Here is a 23,698-nt window from a genome sequence, read left to right on the forward strand (position 1 = left end):
GGGATTTGGATTCTCCTTGTTATGTAGTTTGGGCCAAAAGCAAATGCTGTGTTTTATTTATTTGTTTTAATGCACTTAATTAGAATGTTTCCATGTGGCAAGACAGAAATATCCTAAGAGGCTTTGAACTGCAGATGTGGAGTCTAGAAAGGATTATGATCCTTTCTTCTGGCTTGGAGTGTAGCTGGAGGAGATGATAAAAGTTTGTGTCTATTCTGCTACAGTAGGTTTCTGTTATGCAAATGAGTTACAATGCTGATAGTTATTAATGGTATGAGAAGCTTGTAAATCAAAGATATAGTTGTTTGTGACTATTCTGGCCATTTCACTGTGTTATTGGCCAATTTGTTTAAAGGTGTTATCTGATTTAAGTCCTGTTCCACTTCCAGGTAGAGAATTGAGACTGGGAACTGTCATTATTTGGAATTTTGAAGTACAATTTAAAAGAGAACAGTATTGCTTGATTTATTCTATAAGTCCTTGTTAAGTATCAAAGTCCAGATTCATTTCCAATGATCATCTTCATACTGGAGGTGCTCGTGAGAACTGGAAATGCAGTATGGCCTCCTTGCAGGGGTTCTACCGAGACTGTTTGATGATTGGCAAAATTTCTTCACAAATACTTTGATACAATTAAGTTGTACTTCCAGGTTGTTATGCTTTGAGCTTAAATATTCAAGAAACATGCTATTGGATTTTAAACACAATATATCACTGAATTAGTCACTGTTAACTAAGTTTCACAGTATGAAGGACAGTAAGAAAGGATGTTGTTTACCAGCATGTGTTATTTAAGCAGGAGCCCTCGTGATGCAACTTGAAAATAATGGTACTTTCTTATGTGCTCATAGTTGTAACAGTGGAACACCACCTCCTGCTCCCAATTTTTTTTTTCTTGCTTAAATAGCCTTCATTTTTGTCTGGATGATGGGTGGTGGTGGTTTCTTGAGGTTTTTTAATTTGTGGACACTTTACTTTTGAATTTGGTATAAACAGTTTAAATCAATCATTCTGGAACATACTGAAAGAAATAATTGCAGCATGGTTGTACAGAGAGTTCTTCTTCCATAGAAATTTTTGACAGATTACTTAGTGGTTGTGGTGATGGTTTATTGTTGTGATTGCTGAAGCAGAAACTGTGCATGAAGATCTTTGTGGTATAAAATGGAAGCAAGCTGAGACTGAGGTGCCACCATTCTGCTTTAACGTTCTGCTTTAATATTACATATATGATTATTTGTATCAATCTCAGGTTTAATGTTAAGAATCTTCACTGGGGGGATGCTGTGAAAATGCAACACAACAAAATTGGCATTGGGGAGCTCTTCTTCCCCTCATCTAAACAGTGCAGCAAGTGCTAAGTGACCGAGCTGTGGCTGAATTAAATTTGCATGAGTCACCATGACATCACAGGCTATTTCACTGTGTCATGTAGGTTCTGTGACAGCTTCCAAATGCAAAGTGCTCAGAGTTGAAACTCGAATACAGTCCGTAGTAACATGAGGTTAATGGGTTGTTTTTCACCCTCTGTATGTCATAGGATTATAGACTTCAGATTCCCAGAGAAACAGTACTTCTCTACTTCAGTTTCCTAAATATGTGCTCTAGTGAGGATTTAATCTGTGCAGCTAACCAAGTTCTTCATTGCAGCTGACCTATTCTACTATTCTTTCAACTTTTGTAATAAAACATTTTTTTACAGGCGTCTGACTAAGGAAAATGTGAAACCATCTGGAAGACAGATTGGGAAACTCAGCCATGCCAATCCTACCATTTTATTTGATTATGTATGTAATTACGTGTAATTAAATACTATTATATCCTAACCATAGATAATTAAGTAGGGAAAGGGACCTATGGTATAAGAGAGTGCAGTTCAGTCTGGTAACTTGCTGGTAGTACAGAAACAAAAATCTGAGATACTAAATGTGATAGGAACTGTGGAATAGCTTGAAACTGAAATGAAAATTGCATCTGCTTAAGTGTTTAATTTGAGACTGGTAGATGGGAGTGAGGTGTGAAGATGCCCTGATAGGGTTACCCAGGCTACCTGTTAGTGTTCAGATGTTACTTGAAGAAATTAATACTTAAGCATATGTGTATAAATCATGTAGGAGAGGAAACACTGTGGAACTTAAGGCAATTTGCTTGTATTCTTTTTCTGAACTGGTAGTCGCTGCAGGGAAGTAGCAAGGGAGACTTATGGTAAGGTTTAGAATTCTTGAGAGGTCTTCAGAACAGTGAAATATTTTGGTGATTTTTGGTTTTAGGTATTATAAAGTTGTAATTGTCTAACTCTAAAGAAAATACAAGCATAGAATTATTTTTAGAACTTAGAGATGTTTCACTGATTTGTCGAAGGTACAAAGTCAGTCAGTCAGGTTACTTGTACTTTGGAAGTGGTTTAGGTCCTTCTAGAACTATTTTCAAGGAGTGCTCTGTGTAGGTTTTAAAGACAAATGTAGTTTAACAGTCTAGATCTGTTACGTGAAGTATGAAAGATACTGTTCTTTTTTCAGCTCAACATCTCTTTGTTGCTTTCAGATTTTATCACAGATACAAAAATACGACAACTTAATAACCCCAGTTGTTGATTCGCTGAAATACCTCACTTCACTGAATTACGACGTCTTGGCGTGTATCCTTTTATGTAACTAATACATCTGGTGCTGATGGAGTTGTAGCTGCATTGAATCTCTTCTGTCAGTAAATACTGTTTCTACCGTTGCTGCTATTTGCTGGAAATTTTAGTGAGCTTGCAACACATTTTTTACATGTACTGAATTAGAGTGCTTTGTTTTTCCTACTTTCACACTATGAAAATTCTTCTTCTTTTATGTTGTTTTACTGATTTCACTTTGCTCTTGAAAGCTGAGTAAACCTGTAAATTGTAGACTGAATAAGTGACCATTTTCTTCATTACTTCTTAAAAACTGAACTGTATGTTATTAGATCCTCTGTATTGTTTGCTTTGCTTGCTTACCGTGCTGATACATGGCAAATTTTGGAACTGGGAACAAAAGTTCTGTACAGCTTCTCTTTTGACAAATAGAGAAACGCGTGTTCTCTCTAACTCCACTAAAGATTGTATCATCGAAGCTCTGGCAAACCCTGAGAAGGAGAGAATGAAGCATGACGACACCACTATCTCGAGCTGGCTGCAGAGTTAGTATTTTGATTTTGTTACACTAATGTTGAAAATAAAGTGCCCAGTCTTTCACTTGGATCTGCCGGTGAATTTTTCAAATGGAGAGCTGACAAGTTTAACAAATCAGAAAATACTTTTTCTTTATATTAGAAAAATAGACATGCTGCCAACATTTTATTTGGATTGGATTAATATTTTCTGCTGCATGCCTTGAGGTTCAATCACAAATGTTTTTCCTTACTTTAGGTCTGGCTAGCTTCTGTGGTGCTGTTTTCAGAAAATACCCGATTGAACTTGCTGGTCTACTTCAATACGTAGCCAACCAGTTGAAAGCTGGGAAAAGGTAAATCTTGCACAACTGAGCTTCATAAACTCCATTTTCTTTTTTCTTTTTTTTTTTTTTCTGGCTGCTGCTTCTGCTGATATGTGAGGACTCAACTAGTAGATACTCCAGTAATAATCCTCCACTCATTTTACCAGAAAGCTTAAGAAATTTCAATAAAAGAGTAGCATATTTGCTGGGCTTTTTTTTGTAATTGTTAAGCTGTGGCACATTATTGTTTTAAAGACTCTTTTTTCAACTGTAACTTATTTTAATATGATTTTCTTAACCTAGCCAGGCAAAAAAAAAAAAAAAAAAAGCCCTAACAGTCTGTAATACTGTAATAGAAATCGCTTTCCCTTATTTAAAAAAAAGAAAATAAACTATCAATAACTGTAATTTAAAAAAAGGATTAAATTGTTCAAAATTCTAGGTTTTTTCTCATGTCTTTCTGCAGGGATTTCCTAGTGTTTTTTTAATTGTTTTCAATACTTTGTCTTACTTAATGACCTCTGAACTGCTTTTTTGTATATCAGTGTTGACCATTCACAAGAAATTTTTAAACCAAGTTTGCAGTTTGAATCTTCCTTTTATTCTTTTGTCCATCCACCATCATCAGTCAGTATTACTGCTTCCTTATTTAATTAACTTTAATGGACTATTTCTTATTGCATAGGTGAGTATTCATTTATATTCTATTATGAACCCCTATGTGGTTGCTGAAAGCCAGCAGGAGGTAACACAGCATGCTGCTTCAGGGTATTTATATTGAGAACTCCAGGTTTTTTTCCCCTTCCCCGCAATGTAGACATTCAGTCTCATGTGCTCCCCTGTCCCCAATTTGTTTTGTATTCTGATGGTGGTACAAAGGCATTGAGCTACAGAGAAGGGTAAGTTGTATTTCTTCTTTCCCATGAACTACGTGTTATGACTAAGTGTTTTTTTGTATTCAAATTAATATTTGGGATGGTAGAAGTAATATTCTTACCACTGTGACTGGAATATTCCAGTGTTTGGAGTATGTACTGGCATTGCACAGTTACTGAGCAGAAAACCTACGTATAGCTGGAAAACAAACAAATATATAAATAACATAAAATATCTATATTCAGAACTTTTTATGACCTACTTAAAAAAAGTATATCAACCAAATTTCAGATACTACAAAAAAGTCTTTTTGAATGTTTGTGCTACGACTTGTGTATTCTGTTGAGGAGAAGTCATCAGCCTTAGAGAACTCAGAGCGTGAAGTGAAGCTTTGCTGCTGGAGGGCATGATTATTGGAGTGTGTTGTATGTTTGTGTTCTAAGTGAAAAATGTCTGCTGTGTTCCAAATCAACTCTCAAGACTAATTTTGCCAGTCAGTTTCTAGGACAGTACTGCTGTTGAAGTTTAAAAGAGAAAAAATTTTCTGAGATTTCCATGCTCATAGTAGATATGATGATATAGATATGGTAGGAAGCATGCTGAAAAACAAAAGTGAGCTCTGAATTTTTAATAACTTGTTGATACTTAAAGCTAATAGCACGACTCTTGCTCTTTTTAGAAATGCTGAAATGTTTTTAATGAACAATACAACTCTTGAATGCTTTTACATTAAAAACAAACAAACAAACCTGTAATAGAGACATCCTTCTGTGCAATGGCATCCTCTTATTTTTCCCAAATTAAAATGATAGCCTGTCACTGTGTATCGAATGTCATAGCCTGTGTTTCTTAAACAATTCTTCTTGTTTTTACTCCACTTCTGTTTTCTGTGCAGCTTTGATTTGCTTATTTTAAAAGAGGTAGTACAAAAAATGGCAGGGATAGAAATTACTGAAGAAATGACAATGGAACAGTTGGAAGCCATGACTGGTGGAGAACAACTAAAAGCTGAGGTGTGTTCATATTAAAGTTAATTAATAATAGCTGTTGCTTGTTAATGGTGCTTCTGAATACTCTGATTCATGACCTCTGGCAGTGTAGCTGAGAGAGGTGTTGCTACTTTTATCACAAAACTTCCTACTCCATTGAATTTGCGAGCATTGCAGACAGGCAGCCAAGACAAAGTGTACTTGAGCCTTAGTTGCTGTGCTTCACAGCGTCCCATATTAATGAAAGCAGCCGTCGTTATCTCTTGCTCCATGACAGGTTGCAAATTATAGCAGCCAGCGAGCTTGTATGTTGTGCAGTCCTGCTGTGTCAGAACTGATTGGACTGTGGTCACTCCCCGTTGAGTGGAGTAACATCGTAACCCATCTTAACCTTAAAGCTGTTGCAGCCTTGGTTTCAGAGTCTTAGATGAGTCTGGCCTAGATAACTCCTGAGGCACACGAATAGCTATGCTCTGAACTAAAATCAGAGGTTTCTTTATTGAATGGGAAAGAGCCTTCAAGCAGATCAAACTTTAGATATAAAGATGTAGTGTTGTGTCATGATGCTTGTGATGAGATGTCATTTTTTGTTGACTGGGTAGAAGACCAGTAGCATGCAAGATGAATTTATTTTTGTTTCCAGTGTATTTTTGTTTCTCAGTGTTTCCAACACTGAGATTTTTATAAACAGACTAGAAACTGTGCTGATGTTAATTTGTCAGAATTTCTGCAGTATGAATTTTTAAAGTACTGCTTACAAATTTAAGCATCTTTTTTTTCTGTACTGTGCAGGGTGGATACTTTGGCCAAATTAGGAATACAAAGAAGTCTTCTCAGAGGTTGAAGGATGCATTACTGGACCATGATCTTGCCCTTCCGCTATGCCTGCTTATGGCTCAACAGAGAAATGGTGTGATCTTTCAAGAAGGAGGGGAAAAACATCTGAAGCTGGTGGGAAAACTGTATGATCAAGTAAGTTAAAACCACGTTTATAAGAACGCATCCTTTTCTTTGGTAACCTCTGATGTATCAGTATTCTATATGAGCACAATGTATACGTGGTTTTTTAAATCTGCAGTGATCTCACTTTTGTAATACATCAATGTCAGTTGTCAACATAATATATACTTAATACCTCTGAATAAAAGATAGAAACATCCTTTGTCATGAGAAATAAGGGTTTAATTTCTAAGGTCGCCTATCATTTTTTTCTGGTGTTACTTTTTTTAGATGAACTTTTTTGTTAGAAGAAAGTTTTAACCCTGAATTCCACCGTTGCCTTAGGCAATAGGAAGTAGTTTAATTCCAGTTCAGAGACCTCTTTCAGTTCTTCTGGCTTTCGTAAGGCTTTTCCTTACGTGCAGTTGAGTCAGCATTGATGAGGGGCAGAAGTTTGTGGCATGGAAATTTTTTTTCTTCCAAGTGGAATTTCTTGCCATTGTGTTAATACTTTTATTTTAAAAGCAAGCAGCTGCCACTAGTCCCTATCCAAACAAACCTACGAGGATCTTTCAAGCCCTCCCAAGCTTAATTTCTGAACAAAAAAACCTGCTCTCTAACTCTTTTTACCTAGTGCCATGACACCCTGGTACAGTTTGGTGGGTTTTTAGCATCCAACCTGAGCACAGAGGATTACATTAAGCGAGTGCCTTCAATTGACGTTCTTTGTAATGAGTTTCACACGCCTCATGATGCTGCGTTTTTCCTCTCAAGGCCCATGTATGCACACCAAATTTCAGTAAGTAGAACTCATTTCCTTTTTGTCTGTCTTCTGTTAAGAGATGCCCTTCTACGTATTATAATTGTGTTAGGTTCCTGCAAAGATTGTCTGCTGAATAAGAGTTCTGGATGCTTTTTGAAGAGCTGAGATAGAAACAGAAGCTGTGATTTGGAAGAGAGTCTACTTTGTCTTCATAGAAAATATAGACCATGTGCCAGCTTTTGCACAAGTGATAGCAGTTGCAGCTAATGATTTCAACTCTTCTGATAACTTGAGTGATCAAGAGTTCTCCTACCCAGATTTCCACAAATGTGTAATTTTTTTGTTGATATTTTAATTTTTTTGTTGTGGAGGAAAATGTTGCAGCTGTCGAAAGGTGAGGTATATAAGGAAGCTTCAAGATAAACTTGTCCCTGCAGCTAAAATAAGTATTGAAAACAGTTTTTCACCATAGTTTAATAGCTTGCTGTAAGAAGAGGTGAGTTGAAAGTAGCATCAGTGAGGATGATAAATATCCAGCATGGAAGCATACTAAAAGTTCACTGTGATGTTCTCAGGAGCCTTATGTACATAAATTTATTTTGTAAAGATGATTTACATAGAAAAGTTTCTGAGAAGTTGAATTAAATTTGGTTCATGTACAGAGATGACAATTTTTTTTTTTTTCATTTCTTTTTCCACAGTCGAAGTATGATGAACTTAAAAAAGCTGAAAAGGGAAATAAACAGCAACACAAAGTTCACAAATACATTACAGCATGTGAACTGGTGATGGCTCCAGTTCATGAAGCTGTGATTTCTCTACACCCTCCCAAGGTTTGGGATGACATCAGTCCTCAGTTTTATGCCACATTCTGGTCTCTGACTATGTATGACCTTGCTGTCCCACATAGCAGCTATGACAGAGAAGTCAATAAACTTAAAGTCCAGATGAAAGCCATAGATGACAATCAGGAAATGGTATGTTTATAAAATTTTTTGCTCCAGTTTCAATTCTAAAGCAGTTTTTATTTCATGAAAACCTACATTAAGATACAAATAAGTTTTTGCATGCACTTCTTTGTGCTAAGGAAGGGAGTTATCTTCACTCACTGGTATCACTGATACTGTTACTAGTTGTCTCCCAGCAGAGACGAAACCTTCCCTGCAACTGCAAGTTATGCAAGCATCAGTATAATTTGCATTTTAAGTTTTGCTCTCTTGCATGGAGCAAGGTAGTCTCCGTGGTGGTGTGTAGGCATTTATTTTGGTAGAGATCTGTGAAAAATGATCTGCTGGCTTGTAGTGCATGACAGCATACCACAGTGCTACTTTGAGTTAGTCATTTAATTGGAGTTCTTCTATTTTACGTAATCATATTTTCGGGTTAAACTAACTGAATTTAAACCTGTGTTAACTGAATAAATTGGTCCATTGAGAGAGGTCTGTGTCTGCTGGTTCATCCATTCTGATTTCTCGCAGTTGCATGCTTCATTGTTCCAACTTCAGAACTACCAGTGGTTCCACTTACTGGAAAAACCTATCTTTCAGATGACAGTCTTTTGATATCTGTATTTCAGCTGTTTAGCTACATCATTTGTTATCCATTGTTAATTAATGTTAATTAACTGAATGTTATTCAGTGAAATAGCTTTTCGCATGTTTCTTAGCATTACCAGATACCTAATTGCTCTGTAGCAAGTGTAAGTAGTATTAGTGTATTAGTGTGAGTGTATTAAATGAATTGCATTGACATTTTACAGCCTCCAAATAAAAAGAAAAAAGAAAAAGAACGTTGCACTGCTCTTCAGGACAAGCTCCTTGAAGAGGAGAAGAAACAGTTAGAGCATGTTCAAAGAGTTTTACAGAGACTGAAATTAGAGAAGGACAACTGGCTTCTGGCAAGTAAGTGCGTGTGTACAGTCATTGCTGTCCCCAGAACTGAAAGTTCAATTTGCACTAGCATGCTAAATGTTGATTTTTAAAATTTGATTTCTTGATACCTTAAGGTCTGTCAGGAATAAATTTCTAATTAGAATGCAGCATGTCTTTTTGCAAATGCTGACTAGTTCTTTTAGGGAGACGTTTTATTTGCTTCTTCCAATGGCAAGGCCTTTCTAATATCGTGCTGACTTAAGAGAGCTTGACAGATTTGATGTGAGGTGATAGTTACAAGATGGTTTGCACATCAGTTGCTGTGTTGCAGATCATAGAAATGTAAACACCCAGTGAGTGATTTGAGTTAACTTTGAGCACTGTGATAAAGAGTGGTATGCAGAATCTGGATAACTGAAGTGGTTCATGGTAATTTTTCTGAGCTTTTTTCTATTGTAACAAAAGACTTTTCCCTGTAAGAAATAAAGATCTGCTATAATATTTCTACCCTTCTGCATGTTACTCAAAGGTAAAAAAGCTTATTTTGATGGTGAGTAATGTCAGAGATACAACAGGAATACAAACTGGAGAATACGTTATGAAATACTGAATTTCTTGGGAGAAGTAGTTTAATTGCTTGCCCATTAATGTACTGATTATTTTTCTCTCTGTTTCTTTGCTTCTGAAGAGTCCACCAAAAATGAGACTATCACCAAGTTTTTGCAGCTATGTATATTTCCTCGCTGCATTTTCTCGGCAATAGATGCGGTTTATTGTGCTCACTTTGTAGAACTGGTTCATCAGCAGAAAACACCCAACTTCTCCACGCTTCTCTGTTATGATAGAGTAAGTATTTAGAGCTGTGTGTGTGTTGTTAGAAGCATGCAAGACTAGTATCCTCTTTCTCTTTCAAAAGAGATCTCAACAAAGTCATTACTTAGATTTAATTTTAAAATCTGACATGGCAATGAAAAGGTCCCCTTTGCGCTTCCTGTTCTACAAATGAAATTTTCTCTTTCCTAGACCTTATGGGAATTACTTTCATGAGCGTTTTTTTTCCTTCTGATTTATCCTAAAACAGCTGAACTTGTAGGGGATAGTCATCAGCAGTCATACAAACTACATGCAGGTTTCACAGCCTTGCAGTGATCTGCATTTCTGAGACTTATCTAATTCTCCAACTTCAGCTGTGTGTATTGTGCTGCTGTAGTAGCAACCTCCTTTAAGCTTGCCCTAACAGGAATAGTTCTTGGGACATTCTGACTCTGATGGCAGACATGGGATTAATTTTTATTGCTGCTGAGATGTGGAAATACGATGCCATAGGAGGTACTGATAGCTGCAGTAACCTGATTTTCTGGATCAAACTGCTCCAGCAGTACTGGCTGACTGTTCCATTCTGCAGCATCAGAACCCTTCTGGTGCTTTCTGCTGTAAGAAGCCAGATTAAGTTAGTTAGTAGCTATTTATTCAGTCATGACTATTTAGTCATGCAACAGATTGTGTTACAACTTTTGATTAAGAGGATTTGTGTGGGGCTTCATTATGAAAACTATGGTGAAGATTTTTTTTGTGTGTGTGTGTGTAAACATCCAATAGAAGTTGTCAGTTTTCCTTTGAGACTTTTGAAGTAGGGATCTGCTCTGGCCTCATTGCTCCAAAAGAGCATTCTTACACAAAGACACAGTTTGTGTTCTATGTGTTTATATCTGGGGGTTGGTCTCGATGATCTCTAGAGGTCCCTTCCAACCCCTACAATTCTGTGATATCTGCCTGCTCAAATCAATTGATAAATCTAGAGCTGAAACAGGTACATTCCAGTGGAGATGCACCTTACCTGTGGAAGACTCTGTGTCAGTGGCACACGTGTGCAGCACCTGGATTCTGGGCTCAGAGTGAAGATTTGGTAATTGGATAATAAAGTCCTGAAAACAGTATTTGCTAAGAAGCTTTAGTACACAAGCCCTTTTTTTTTTTTTTTTTTTTCTGTGCAAATCTGATTTGGTTTCCAAATATTTCTGTAATCCAATCTTCTTTAAATTTAAAAACCATATTAACAGTAGCTTAGATGAGAACAATTTGGAATTACTGATGATCCTTCTTTGCAATTCAGTGAAGTCAAAGTAACTTCTTACTGCTGCCATTCACAGGTTTTCTCTGATATTATATATACAGTAGCAAGTTGTACTGAAAATGAAGCTAGTAGATATGGCAGGTTTTTGTGCTGCATGCTGGAGACTGTGACTAGATGGCACAGTGACAGAGTCATATATGAGAAGGTATGTAAAGTTATTAAAACTTGTTTGTTCATGAAGAGTTATATAATGACCGCTTGTATAATACAGCCTAACAGAACCAGATTTACTAAAATCATTCACTTGATTTAGAATGTGATTTAATTTTTCCGATGGCTTCATGTTAGAACAGCAATTCTAATTGTATTTATCTCAATTCTAATTGTAATTAATCAATTGTAATTAATGTACTTTTAACAGAGTTAGTTTTGTATAGCGTCAGAAGTAAAAGAAATGAATTCTGACTCTCATAGCTTTTCTTGAAGATTTAAGTAGCGTATGGAATCTCCTTGCTAAAGTTAGTTATATTGCAAGTAATCCTTTTCCTCACCCCCAAGAAAGGCTTCAACATAAATAAGCTTTTAAAACAAATGAATATGTAACTCCTAGAGAATTAGCTCGTGCTTAGTCTGTAGGAAGAGAGGAAGTGCTGTGTTATGTGTCAGTGAGAAAGTGCTTCGATAATATTAACTATTGCAACAGTCTTCTTTTTTTATATATCCTGGAAAAGATTCGTATTTTAAATTGTGAATTTTTATTTTTTACTCTTGTGCACATATATAGGAATGTGGTAACTATCCAGGCTTCCTAACTATATTACGAGCAACTGGGTTTGATGGTGGAAATAAAGCTGATCAATTGGATTATGAGAATTTCAGACACGTGGTGCACAAATGGCACTATAAATTAACTAAGGTAATTAAAGATGCTGAAAAACTTGTTATTTTTTTGAATCTTTAATGAAAAGAATTGATTAGATTTAACTTGTGTTCTAGGCTTCTGTACACTGCCTTGAAACTGGTGAATATACACACATCAGAAATATCCTGATTGTGCTGACCAAAATCCTTCCATGGTATCCAAAAGTGTTGAACCTGGGCCAAGCCTTGGAAAGAAGAGTACATAAGATATGTCAGGAAGAGAAAGAGAAGAGACCTGATCTATATGCATTGGCTATGGGGTAACAACACCTTACTTTAAGAAAGTGGTTAAAAGTGGATCATGAAAGGCTTCTAAAGACTTGGAACTCTTACAGTCCTAACATATTTGATTTTTACCTTATCACAGAAGATTTCACTATCCTGCATCTCAGGGCTGGCATTGTGAATGAAAACTTTCATGTCGTGCTGGATGATCACTAATTTCCTTTTCAAGACTCTAGTAAAACACATTTAATAGTAAAGATTTTCACTCACAAGAGCATAGCTTATTTGTAGAGAGATAGCATAACAGCAGGTAGACACAAGGGAGAGTAAAATGGAGAAAGCCAAGGGCTATTGTTGCAAGATTGCGTAGTTTGGAAGTTGATAGGATTCTAAAATTTTAATCTAAAATGCTTAATTATGTTTTTCATAAGTCTGATTGCAGAATCATCTTCGGAGACTTGAGGGGTAGTTAAGGTTGTGCTAACAGTGGGCTATTTGTGTGTTTGGCAGGAGTGTGTGTGTGTGTGTGTGTGTGTGTGTGATGGTAGCAGCAAAAAGGGCTTTGAGGTAGGGCTGCTTCCGTTGTGAGGTTTTATTTTTGTTTGTTCTTTTAATTTTTTTTTTTTTTTACTCTGAGTTTATTGATAAAGGGGGAAGAAACTGCATATCAGTTGGGAAAAACTGTGAAAAATAACAGACGGAACTGTTAGATTAAGTCCTCATTTAAAATTCAACCCATATTTTGCTTTGTTTGTGCATATTTAACAATCTGTGCGACTTGCAGCTATTCTGGGCAGTTGAAAAGTAGGAAGCCTTTTATGATACCTGAAAATGAATTCCACCACAAAGACCCACCTGCCAGGAATGCTGTAGCTGCAACAGTACAAAATGGGCCAGGTGGTGCTGGGATGCCTACATCTCTCACAATAAATACAGCGAAACTGGAGGAAAGCGCTGCTGAAGAGACTGGTAAACAAACTTGATTCTTAGTTGAATGATATTTGCAGGCTACTGTCTCAAAACTTGGCTCGTTAAACTGAAAAGAAAAGAATCTATTAATAGTGAGCTTAGTGTCAATATGCATTATGTGTTCTTTGTTTAGCTGGTGGGTGATTTTGCAGGAATGTAGTCTGTTTAATTACCTATTTGAACTACCAGATAAATGTAGCTTTGCGTGAGCGTGCTGAGATGCTTGTTTTTATTACTGAGATGTATGTTGTTGAAATAAAGTTGTTCTCTTTCTTTAAACAGATAAACTAAAGGAGAAGTCTCAGGGTACTGTGAAAGTCATTAATAAAACTGTCAATGCTACACCGAAGGTGACAACAAGCAATGGAAACAGTGCTTCTAATAGGTGAGAAATCTACTCCTGCCTTGATATGCTCTGTTGTCTTCCTTGAGATTGACCTAGCTTTTCAATCCTCTCATGTGCTGCTTAACTTGTTCCTATTTTTTCAGTTTAATAAATAAGATTTTTGCCAAAATACATGGCTGTACTAAGCTGACACATTTATTAAATACATTCTGTTTTAAATAACGAAAACCAAATTAGTACTCTTGCTTATTGATGCTCTGATGAAGCAGCAGCAAAATAATCTGGCAGTGACTGATTGAAGAAATTCTATCTAATCAGGAGTAAGACTCGCCTATAACACATACTAGTTTTTTGTCTCCTAATTGGCCTTTTTGATTTTGGTGCAGCAAAATTATTAAAGAGAAAGATGATAAAGAAAAAAGCGGGAAGGAAAAAGATAAAGAGAAGAAAGAAAAGATTCCAGCTACCACTCCAGAGGCGAAGGCACTTGGGAAGGATGGGAAAGAAAAACCAAAGGAAGAACGGGCAAATAAAGATGAGAAACCAAGAGAGATTAAGGAGAAAACACCGAAATCTGACAAAGAGAAGGAGAAGGCCAAGAAAGAAGAAAAAGCTTCGAAGGAAGAAAAATCCAAGACAATTGTTACCACCATTGAGTCAAAGTCAGTTACAGAAAAGGAGAGAGAGAAGGAGCCATCCAGAGAAAAAGATGTAGCAAAGGATATGAAATCCAAGGAAAATACTAAAGGAGGAGAAAAGATTCCAGTAGCTGGGTCCTTGAAGTCTCCTGTTCCCCGATCAGAAACATCAGAATGTGAGAGGGGTGAGTCTGTTCTAGAAAAAACGTTATACAGACAATAAGAATGTGGCATTAGAAAAATCACTGACTGCCAATACCTGCAACGCCTCAGCCCTGTTGAAGAGAAGAAAGGCTAGCTATTATGCAGTGGTGACTTTTTAGTGCCTAAAGAAGGTATTCAGGATATCTCCGAAATGAGAAGTGTGAATGTATAAAGCTCGCGTTTAGAGTGATTTCTGTAAAGCCTCTCAATCTTTTGTGTGCATGTTAATAACAAAGTAAGAATTATTCTGAATGGTTGCTTATTAGAATGTGTTTATATAACTGTGGCTTAGAAGTTTTGCAAAAATTTAATGCAAACCTCCTGAAGAGTATTCTCTGAGAGTTTGGTCTTAGCCTTTGAATTGAAAGGAAACAAGGGATGTGCAAGATTTGCTTCCATAAGGGCACAATAAACTTTATCAGTTCCTTCAAAAATTAAGGATCTCAAGCTGTTAATGTTATGTGTTAAATTCTCATAAGCTGAGGCTGATGCTGAGTTTTTTATAGTACTTTTTTCTGGAAAAGCAATTGGATTGGAATGCTATCAGTTCTGTTCAGCTCTTCAGGTACAGATTAAGGGGAAAAAAAAAGCTTGAGCACAGTTTTGCAGCAGTTTCTTCATATTTAGCTATTTTTCTGCAAGCTTGCGTAGGGAGTTGAAGGCATGTTTTGAAAAACAAAATCTTAGTTAAAATCAAGTTTTACTACTCAGGTTATTTTGGCATTTCAAAAAGTCATATCCTCTTGTAAATCTGCTTTAATAATGCTCTTGTCCTTTTTCCTTTTTTCAGAACAAAAACGCCGCAAAGTTGATATCCATTCTTCTCCATCACATTCCTCAACAGTAAAGGTTAGTATAGCCTGAGGAAGGCAGCGCCCATGTTAGGCTCACAAGTTTGGGATGCCAATGTCCGACTTCCTTCAAGTTTTGTGCCAAGTATACACTGGAACCACTGGAGGTTTTATATTGCATTAGAAAATGCATTCCTTTTCTTTATTGGCGGACTGTCTTTTTTTCTATTAAAATATTTTTTATTAACCAAAGTAAAGCTTCAAGGACCTAGCACAAATTTCCTAAATTGTGTTTGGAAATTGCAAGAGAATTTTTACCCAGAAGTGCCTCACTGTTTTAAACAGTCAGTTTTTTTGGAGTGCAATGGTAGCTACAAGCAAATGAGTCTTTGCAGCAGAGTGGAGCATATTTTTCTGCACTTCCATTGAAGAATCTCTAACACTGAAGATTCCTGGATGATACGGGATGTACGATACCTCTGAATTCATCAGGCTTCTTGATGAGCGTCATACCGATATGTGCCTTCTAAGGAGGAGTCTTGAAAGGAGTTCCATTTTAAAGTCTCCTTGGTGATCAGTTCTCCTGTAGTTGTGTATAATCAGTGAGCATGCAGCTTCTGTCGTACCTTCCCTACGAGGTTTGTTTATTTCCAATGGGTTCCCACCATGTTGAGCCCTGCGGTACGATAAAACCAGATGTGGCAACCAAGCCTACTACCCAGCAAAGAGAAACCCCAAGCATTCAAGCGCAGCACAATACCTTGGGCGTAGCCTACTTTGAAGACTCAGGGTAGCCATTCCTTGCTCTATATTTATTTTATTTCTAAACCACCATGTTCGTGGAGTCTTTGAATTTGCAGTACGTTGAACATTTAAAACTGTAAGTCACTAATACTTCATCAAGAGCACTGTGATGGATTATGTGAGCTTTTAAAATTCATCGTTTTACCAGCTTTAGAACAATCTTTTCTTTTCTTTTTTCTTCCCAGAAGAGTGTATCTTTTTCAATGTAAGATTTGCTTAAAAGATTTAGATTAATTTTGAAGAACTGGAGTAGCTTTTATTAATTTTAAGGAAGCAGGTGGCAGGGATAACTACTCAAAATAGAATTAAAAAGATTTTCTTGCCTGTTTTTGTAAGTGGCAGTGTAAAGTTCTAGAGTGAATTCTGCCACATTTAACTGAAAGTGGAGAAGATACAGGCTTAAAAGCAGTTTAAGCCTATTTCAACTGTGATTCAGCAGTATTTAGAATTAAGGCTATTTTTCTTGGTGGGAGAGTGGTTTTTCAGTATTCTGTGAAGATTTGGGTATGAACACATTTTGTAGTTAATATAACAACTGAGTAGGGAATAGACTTGTCTTTTTTCTGCCTTTTTTTAAAAAAAAAAAAAAAAACAAAACAACAACAACCCTAGTTTCTAAATTTTATTGTGTGTGAAGTATTAACCTCAGATTTATTCCAGAAGGAGTAGCTGTTTTTTGTTTCAAGGGTGCGGCCATGCTTCCCAAAGTCCCTCTGGTTTCTGAAAACTATTCCAGCTTACGTGTCATCTCCATTCATTTTCTACAGGACAACCTCAACGAACTCAAGGACTCTTCAACAAAGGTTTGAATCTTTTAGAAACCACCAAAATTTACTTGAGTTTTGTTTCGGAGAAAATGCAACCTTGGTCTTGTGGCAAACTACCTCAGAAAATACGAATTCCACTCCTGTAAATCCTAGCATTGTACCCGAGGGATGTAGAGCTTTGCTACAGGAGAGAGAGGGAGAGTTGTTAGGTGAAAGCAACATAAAGTCCCTAAATTTAGCATTCACCCAATATTTTAAAGAGATTTCATGTCATAGTAATTTCTCCTTCAATGTTAACATCAGCCTTCTACAGGCTAAAACTGAAGGAGGAATGAAAAAGGAAGGAATGAAAAAGAAGCACAGCTGCCTTTAGTGTCTTGGGCTTCACTTACTTTCAGAAAATTAAACGAATGATCCATCTGAATAGTCAGAGCTGAAAAAAGTAAAATCCAGCTTTGGGTAATCTGATCAAAGTAAACTTTTTACTGGTCCTCGTGGAAACATGTATGTTGAATTAAAAAAAGTTCGTAAGTCATTTATCTAGACTAAGAGGTAATAGACTAGTTAAACTAATTGGTATTAAAAAAATAGAAATAATAAAAGATAGTTATTTCAAAACAAAAACATGCAATTCTTTTCCCCTTGCTATCATTCTATCACTTCATAGGCAACTTTCTAAATAATCATTTATTTCTGTCCTGTGAACACACTGCAGGTAGAGTATCTTACAAGAGGTTGTGCTAAAGGATTGAGATCTTAGTGGTGTTTCAGAATATTAATTTTTTAGACAAATTCTGCAGCCATTGTGTTGCTTTTTTAAATGAATTACAGGACAATCACAAATACTGTGGGCTAATGTTAAGAAAGCTTTTGCTGTTTCTTTTGGGCGAGTTTAAAATATATTGTATCTGACTAATAGAAATGGATCAAGTCTTCTAAAGTTGCTATTAAGAATTTGGGTCATGCACTCAGTAATAGTGTGTGTATATATATATATATAGCACAGATGTTTATCACTTGGAAGCTGTTGAACACTTGGACTTTCAGGATAACTTGTAGGTTTATGTAAGATTACATATATTAATTTACACTGCACAAAGGATTTATTGCTTTCTAGCCGTGTTATACACTGCACTGATGTTTTACTTGTTGCTCTCTTTGATGAAACAGAGTGCTCAGAATGCTTGGCTTGTTTCAGTTCAAAATAGCCCTGACTGCTTGATGGATGCTTGCTAGCTTTGAGTTGGGTCTGTCCTTTATCAGCTGTACCTGTCTGTGTGGGGACTGCACACAGGAGGCCTCCTTTGGTTCTTAGATTTAAAATCATGAAATGATAGTGTGTATAGATTGCCATGATGTTCTGTGCATCCAATTTGTTTAGAATTAGGAAAGTATAATGTTTGCCTTGAACTTGGAGTTCTTGGCTTTTTCCTGTATATGATGTAACAAAAGCTAAGTTTTTCGCTTCGCTTCATGTACGTGTTTGAGGGAAAGGGTGTAGATTTGAGTTCAGCTTCTGCTCAGAGCTAGGGACTCAAGCTGTTGTGTGCTAACAAAGTTTCTTTATTCCTGACTGCTGATTTTTTTTTATTTTTTTTATTTTTTTTTTTTTTTTGAGAAGGATGAGGGCATGGGGCAGACCACTGAAATGATGTTTTACATTGCAGGTTATAAAGTACATGCTGCCAGACTTGAGTTAGGTTTGTGTCACTCTTTGGCCTTTGTCCAGTTCCGTAGCATGTGGCAGTGCCCCAGGTTTGATGTGGATTCAGCTAGCAGCATTTCTAGAAGTGAGCTGATAAAGTTTGACAAGCCAAGTCTTGGCTCTTGTAAGGAGAAAGGAATAAAGTTGTCTGTAACTCCCATTGGAATGGTAGAAGAGCAATGGGAATCTGTCATGAACAACCATCTGAATGCAAGAAGCAGAATAAGAGGAAAGCAGAGCAAAATGTGGAAAGTATCTGTGGGTGACAACTACTAAATGGGGCTGCTGAAAGAATGTATTTGTTGGAAGTCATTGTTAAAAGGTGACAACAAAGCAGGGATGGTGTTACCTGTAGAATAAATGCAGGAGAAGCACAAAAAGTGAGGGGAAAGAGCAGAAAGAAAGGGCTACTGAGGTCACTGGTGTGGCAGTTATATAGCAGCATTCTGGCACGTGCTGAAAGGAAAAGGAACCTTTGTTACGTGCCTCCTATCAAAGTTTGAGCTTGCTGATTTTAGGTTAAATGTTTGCTAGAATTCTAGAAAGACAGAATTAACTTTATTTGAAACAGTATTTTTCTTTCAGTTGGTTTGGCTGGTTCTAATAGTGTCTGGATTGTTCTGATCAAATCTTGTGCTTATCTTGTTAGTGTGCTGATTAAGCAAAATGTCTCTCTAATAAGAAATACAGGGAACACCTTAATGCAAATATTTTTCAGATAAAATTGATAACTAAAGGGCGTGCTCAAGTATAGTGACTTAATTCTGTGTTGCTGTAACTTAAGTATATGAAATACCACAAAAAGACATTTTTCATTTTGAAATTAATTGGTCTTTTTATGAGAAGTATTTTTATAGTCTGATCTTTTCAAGAGATACAGTTATAGTTAGAATATGTAATTATTGTAAAAAAAAAATATATATATATATATATATATATTAATGTACTATGGTAACCAAGTTACTACCTTATGTATGCACGGTATAGCCTTTTATTTTTGCCAAGTGTTATGCTTGATGCTACTATGATTTTCCTTCTTGCTGTCCCCCTCTCTCCCCACTTAGTTCCTGTCACAGATATTCAGCTTGTTTTGCAGAACTTAAGATTGGTTAGGAGGAGGAGTGCAGTAACAACCTAGAGCGTGTTACAAAGCAAATGCACAGAACTGCATGTTGGAATGTCAGGCTGAAGGTGGAATTTTGTATGACTTCAGCAGACACATGTTATTCAAAGTTGACTTAAAGTACTTTATGGATTAAGATCATTTAAAGCAAACAAACAAAAAATAGAAACTGTTTCCATTCATTCATTCCAGGCAGAATTTGCAAGTGCTGAGTCTGAGAGTCTGCATATCCTGAATCAGTAGCACTGCTGATTAGTTTTGATGTGGCAGACAATACTGGTAAACAAACGTGTCTGTTTCATGTAAGTCTTTCAGTTAGGTGAAAGGGTTCCTGCATTTTCAGTGCTGAGAAAACCTAATGCTATAGGTTAAATGATAGATGAACAGTTCAAAAGTGCCTTTGATCACTTTTTTTCATAAAAGTAGTAATGATAAGTCTTGCTTTTTGAGCCAGATCTGTGTTGTTAGAGTAAGACTTCTTGTTTACACATCTAGGAATACATATTAATATTTGGTGATATTGCCTTAATTTAACAGCACTACATTAACCACACTACTCCAACACTGTCCAAGAGTAAAGAGAGAGAAGTGGACAAGAAAGACTTGGACAAGTCAAGGGAAAGATCCAGAGAGAGAGAGAAGAAAGAGGAAAAGGACAGGAAAGATCGAAAAAGGGTTGGTGAAACTTTTGTAAACTAGTAGTATGGAAAGTTGATAAATGCGTGGGAAGCTGCTTATTTGAAGTTTTGGCAGTAATAATTGGTGGCACAGCCTATCTAAATAGGAGTGATCCTTATCAGGGTTGGTTTTGCTTCTGTTATTTTTTTCCCTTCAAAACTGATCTGAAGGAATGTTACACAAGCTGTAATTACACCGTTACATTTTAAGCCTTCAGAAATATTATTCAGAATAACCTTGTCAGCAGCTGCCTGCTTCAGCAGTGTGTGTTAATTGGCTAATATCTGCATAATTGTGTTTGGTGCCAGGATCATTCCAACAGTGACCGAGAGGTGCCACAGGATTCAACTAAACGGCGCAAGGAAGAAAATGGGACAAGTACGTGTTTTGGTTTGTGTGTGGGGGTGTTCAGTGCTACTGGGAATTAAAACTTTCTGTTGTGTTGGTTGCTGTTTTTTAGCAGGTTCTTCAAAGCACAGTAAAAGCGAAAGTCCTTCTGATTCTCCTCGTTCAAATGAAAAAGAGAGGGAGAAGAGCAAATCAAAATCTTCAGGAAAAGAAAAAGGTGACTCAATCAAAGCAGAAAAGATGGAGAAGAGCTCCTCTGGTAGCAAAAAGGTAAAGTGATCTACTATTATTTAGTCAGTTTTTTTCCTTTTGGTTTGTTTGCCTGTGTTATGTTTTTCTGTTGTTGTTTGCTTTTGACAGAATAAGCTAACCTTTTCCCTCATTTTAATGCTTGTGTATGGCCTGAATTTGTAGGGAAATGCTTCTGGAATTTCTTCTGGCTCTAAGTATTTCAATGGTCGCTCCTGATAGCGTAAATTAGAGGAATAGCTCTTTCAGCAGTAGTCAGGAAAATTCAGAACTTATGCTAATGTGTTCAAAGCTTCAAGTATATTTGCAGTCTGCAGCTATGTAAAAGCAGGGCATATTGAAATATAAGCTGCTGTATTCATCTTTTCAAGTGCATATGTCACAAGTACTTCTGTGAAGCTAGGTAAGTATTTAGTAACTCCTCCCTAGTTGTAATTCTTTACTGATCGCATGGGAGCTGCTGAATCACGGCCTGAACCTCTGGTTGATCACCTGGGTTGAGCAATGGTTCAGCCAGAGGAGCTCAGGTGAAGGCAATTCAGCTGTGCTGCAGGAAGGGGTGGAGCCAGGCTGCACCTCTCCTAGACCCATTTAAGAGCTGACTGCCAGTGGGGAAGGAGCTCTCCTGGAGATCTGCTCCACCAGCGTTTCCTATGGGATCTCAGGACAGGGCAAGTGTCCTTTTCTGCTCTGGTGTAACAATTGCATCAGCCAAGCTCTCGAATGTACTGTATCATCTTATATTCATTGATTGTACACTGGTGAAGGGTATCACAGAGCTGTTTGAGATTTTTGTGATTCTGACTGTCTTAAAAGCTGATTACTGATATTCTGATGAGTATTAAGCATGGAGAATACAATACATCCAGTCTGACAGTACAGCATATGCTGTAATAAACTACATGTATAACTTCTGGTTGTTGTGTTTGTTTTTTTTTTTCAGGAATCGAGACATGACAAAGAAAAAGAAAAGAAAGAAAAACGAGACAGCACTGGAGGGAAAGAAGAAAAGAAACAATATCCTTTTACATGTCAGCATTTCAGGAAAAACACAAAAAAGTAGCATTTTATTATATAATTTAAAACAAAATATTTTTCCTTAATGCTGAATCTACTCATAAATCTTCAGACAAGCACAGATAATGAAGAATTTTTCAGTCAAGGTAAAATAAAAATAATTAATGTATTTACCTTCTTTGAATAGACAGCTACTGTGGCTTCTCTTGGCTGGTAAAGGATGCACGCACACACACCAGTCTGAGTGGTAAAGGGTTGAAACTACACAATTTAAAAAAATTCTGTCCTAGGGAAATAGCTTTCCCTGTCATTAGTTGGGGAACTGGAATAGATGCTTAAACTTCTTTGGCAAAAATAAGGGGAGGATGGTGTGGGTAGGGATCAGCTGTTTGGCACTTCCTTCAAGAACAAAACTGAAGACAAATCACTGTGATACTGATAAGTTGCCAGTCTTAATAACCTACGTTGTTAGTTAAGAATACCCTTGCTTAATGTATTGGAAACTTTTGATCCTTTCTTTCCTTTTTATCTGTACAGAGAGTATTGGCCATATCAAATTGCTGTGTAGTGTAGTAAGGCAATTCTTCATCTCCATGAATGTACTGACTATTTACTGAAAGGAAAAACTTCAGGCACCTATTTTCAGTAACTCTAGCTTAGAAAAAAAGTAGTGATTTGAAGCTGACAGTGTTCTGATTTTTTTTCATACTATTGCAAATATGCAAAGGCTTAAGTTTAGCTGTAGGGATATGAGGGTATTTTTGCATCTAACAGTTTTGAGTCTCATTTTTGGTTGTTTGAGAAGCACAGTGCCTCACTTGATTGAAAATTAGTTCACCTGACCTACCAACTTGAGCCACACATCACTAGCAATATTTCCATGTAGACCAGTAGGCTATTTTGACAGAGTGTGTATATATTGGGTAAATAGGAAAATAACCAATTGGTATTAAAAAAATATTATAGATATGATCTTTGTTTCCACATCATCCAAGTGCTTTGTAATTCCTGTTTGTTCACTGTTTAGAACTGATGAGTTGTTTAATTTTTCCTCGTTTGCTTGAGGAGCTCACAGAACTTATGTATTAAATTAAGTATTTTTCTTCAGCTGCATGTTTTAGCAGTGTGAGCTGTTTGCTTCCTCAGAATAATGTTGTTCTGACTGTAGAAAAATGCATATTAAACTTATTAAACAAACTGCTCTGGTAGGAGGGTTGGACTCAGTGATCTCTTGAGGCCTCTTCCAACCCCTGCAGTTCTGTGATTCTGTGATTAAAGAGGGAGGTAAGAGAACACTTTTAGTTGGACAGGTTCTTTTTGTCTCAGATTTTGAAGAGGGGTTAATGAAGCTGAGAATTTGTCCATTTTCTTAGCCAAGAAATCTCTTACTTTTCATAAGAATGATATTGAAAAACAAGGGCAAAACGCTTTGAGTGGTCAAATACTGGAACAGGCTGCCCAGAGAGGTACAGTGTTGCTAGCCTTGGAATTCTGAAACTGACCTGGCATGGCATAGCCCAGAGCAAGCTGTTTTAGTGAGCCCTTCTGTGACATTCCCAAGTTCTTCTGTTTGCATCTGACTGTTTAAAGTAACAGAGACCAAACCTGAAAGGTGCAGGTGCTTTGCTGTTTGGAAATTCCTTTTCAGGAGCTGTAGGGGTTGTGGCTGGCGTAACGTAATGGAGGAGTGTTCTCATGAGTTCCCTTGCAAGAGACTGCGCCTGTGCTCTGCTTAAAAACAAAGCAGCAGATAAAACCCATCACCGTGAGCAAAACCCCGATACAAAACAGTAAAAGCAAAGTTATCTTAACAAATGCTTTCTGCTTTGTAAGCAGAAATACAGTGGCTCAGGAGATCTGCTTTCTCACCTTCAGTAATAGCTCTTGAATTAATAGAGGAAGAAACTTGCTGAAATCTTCTGATCATCCAGAAGTATCTT

The 23,698-nt window shown here is 36.8% G+C and overlaps 1 protein-coding gene across 4 annotated transcripts in view; it reads left to right on the forward strand.

Annotated features, from left to right (window-relative positions):
* The window catches only part of THOC2 (THO complex 2), a 51,674-nt gene that overhangs the window by 26,723 nt on the left and 1,253 nt on the right, over positions 1-23,698 (forward strand). Inside the window, exons 16-38 of one of the 4 annotated variants that reach the window (XM_042824836.1) lie at positions 1,703-1,787; positions 2,545-2,638; positions 3,085-3,165; positions 3,395-3,491; positions 5,233-5,350; positions 6,119-6,298; positions 6,900-7,064; positions 7,730-8,005; positions 8,788-8,929; positions 9,588-9,745; positions 11,050-11,178; positions 11,758-11,889; positions 11,970-12,154; positions 12,904-13,088; positions 13,371-13,473; positions 13,821-14,257; positions 15,067-15,125; positions 16,639-16,674; positions 20,004-20,141; positions 20,453-20,522; positions 20,605-20,762; positions 21,685-21,758; positions 21,857-21,904. In XM_042824836.1, coding sequence (XP_042680770.1) covers positions 1,703-1,787; positions 2,545-2,638; positions 3,085-3,165; positions 3,395-3,491; positions 5,233-5,350; positions 6,119-6,298; positions 6,900-7,064; positions 7,730-8,005; positions 8,788-8,929; positions 9,588-9,745; positions 11,050-11,178; positions 11,758-11,889; positions 11,970-12,154; positions 12,904-13,088; positions 13,371-13,473; positions 13,821-14,257; positions 15,067-15,125; positions 16,639-16,674; positions 20,004-20,141; positions 20,453-20,522; positions 20,605-20,762; positions 21,685-21,758; positions 21,857-21,884 — 3,130 coding nt within the window. In that variant the 3' untranslated portion in view covers positions 21,885-21,904. Of the gene's footprint in view, positions 1-1,702; positions 1,788-2,544; positions 2,639-3,084; positions 3,166-3,394; positions 3,492-5,232; positions 5,351-6,118; positions 6,299-6,899; positions 7,065-7,729; positions 8,006-8,787; positions 8,930-9,587; positions 9,746-11,049; positions 11,179-11,757; positions 11,890-11,969; positions 12,155-12,903; positions 13,089-13,370; positions 13,474-13,820; positions 14,258-15,066; positions 15,948-16,638; positions 16,675-20,003; positions 20,142-20,452; positions 20,523-20,604; positions 20,763-21,684; positions 21,759-21,856; positions 21,905-23,698 lie in introns of those variants that run through there. The other 3 variants (XR_006169971.1, XR_006169970.1, XR_006169972.1) reach the window with 3 other exon arrangements.

This window comes from Centrocercus urophasianus, unplaced genomic scaffold (genome assembly GCF_019232065.1).
Source record: "Centrocercus urophasianus isolate 14NV4802_14NV808 unplaced genomic scaffold, USGS_Curo_1.0 seq_24, whole genome shotgun sequence".
Classification (NCBI taxonomy): domain Eukaryota; kingdom Metazoa; phylum Chordata; class Aves; order Galliformes; family Phasianidae; genus Centrocercus; species Centrocercus urophasianus.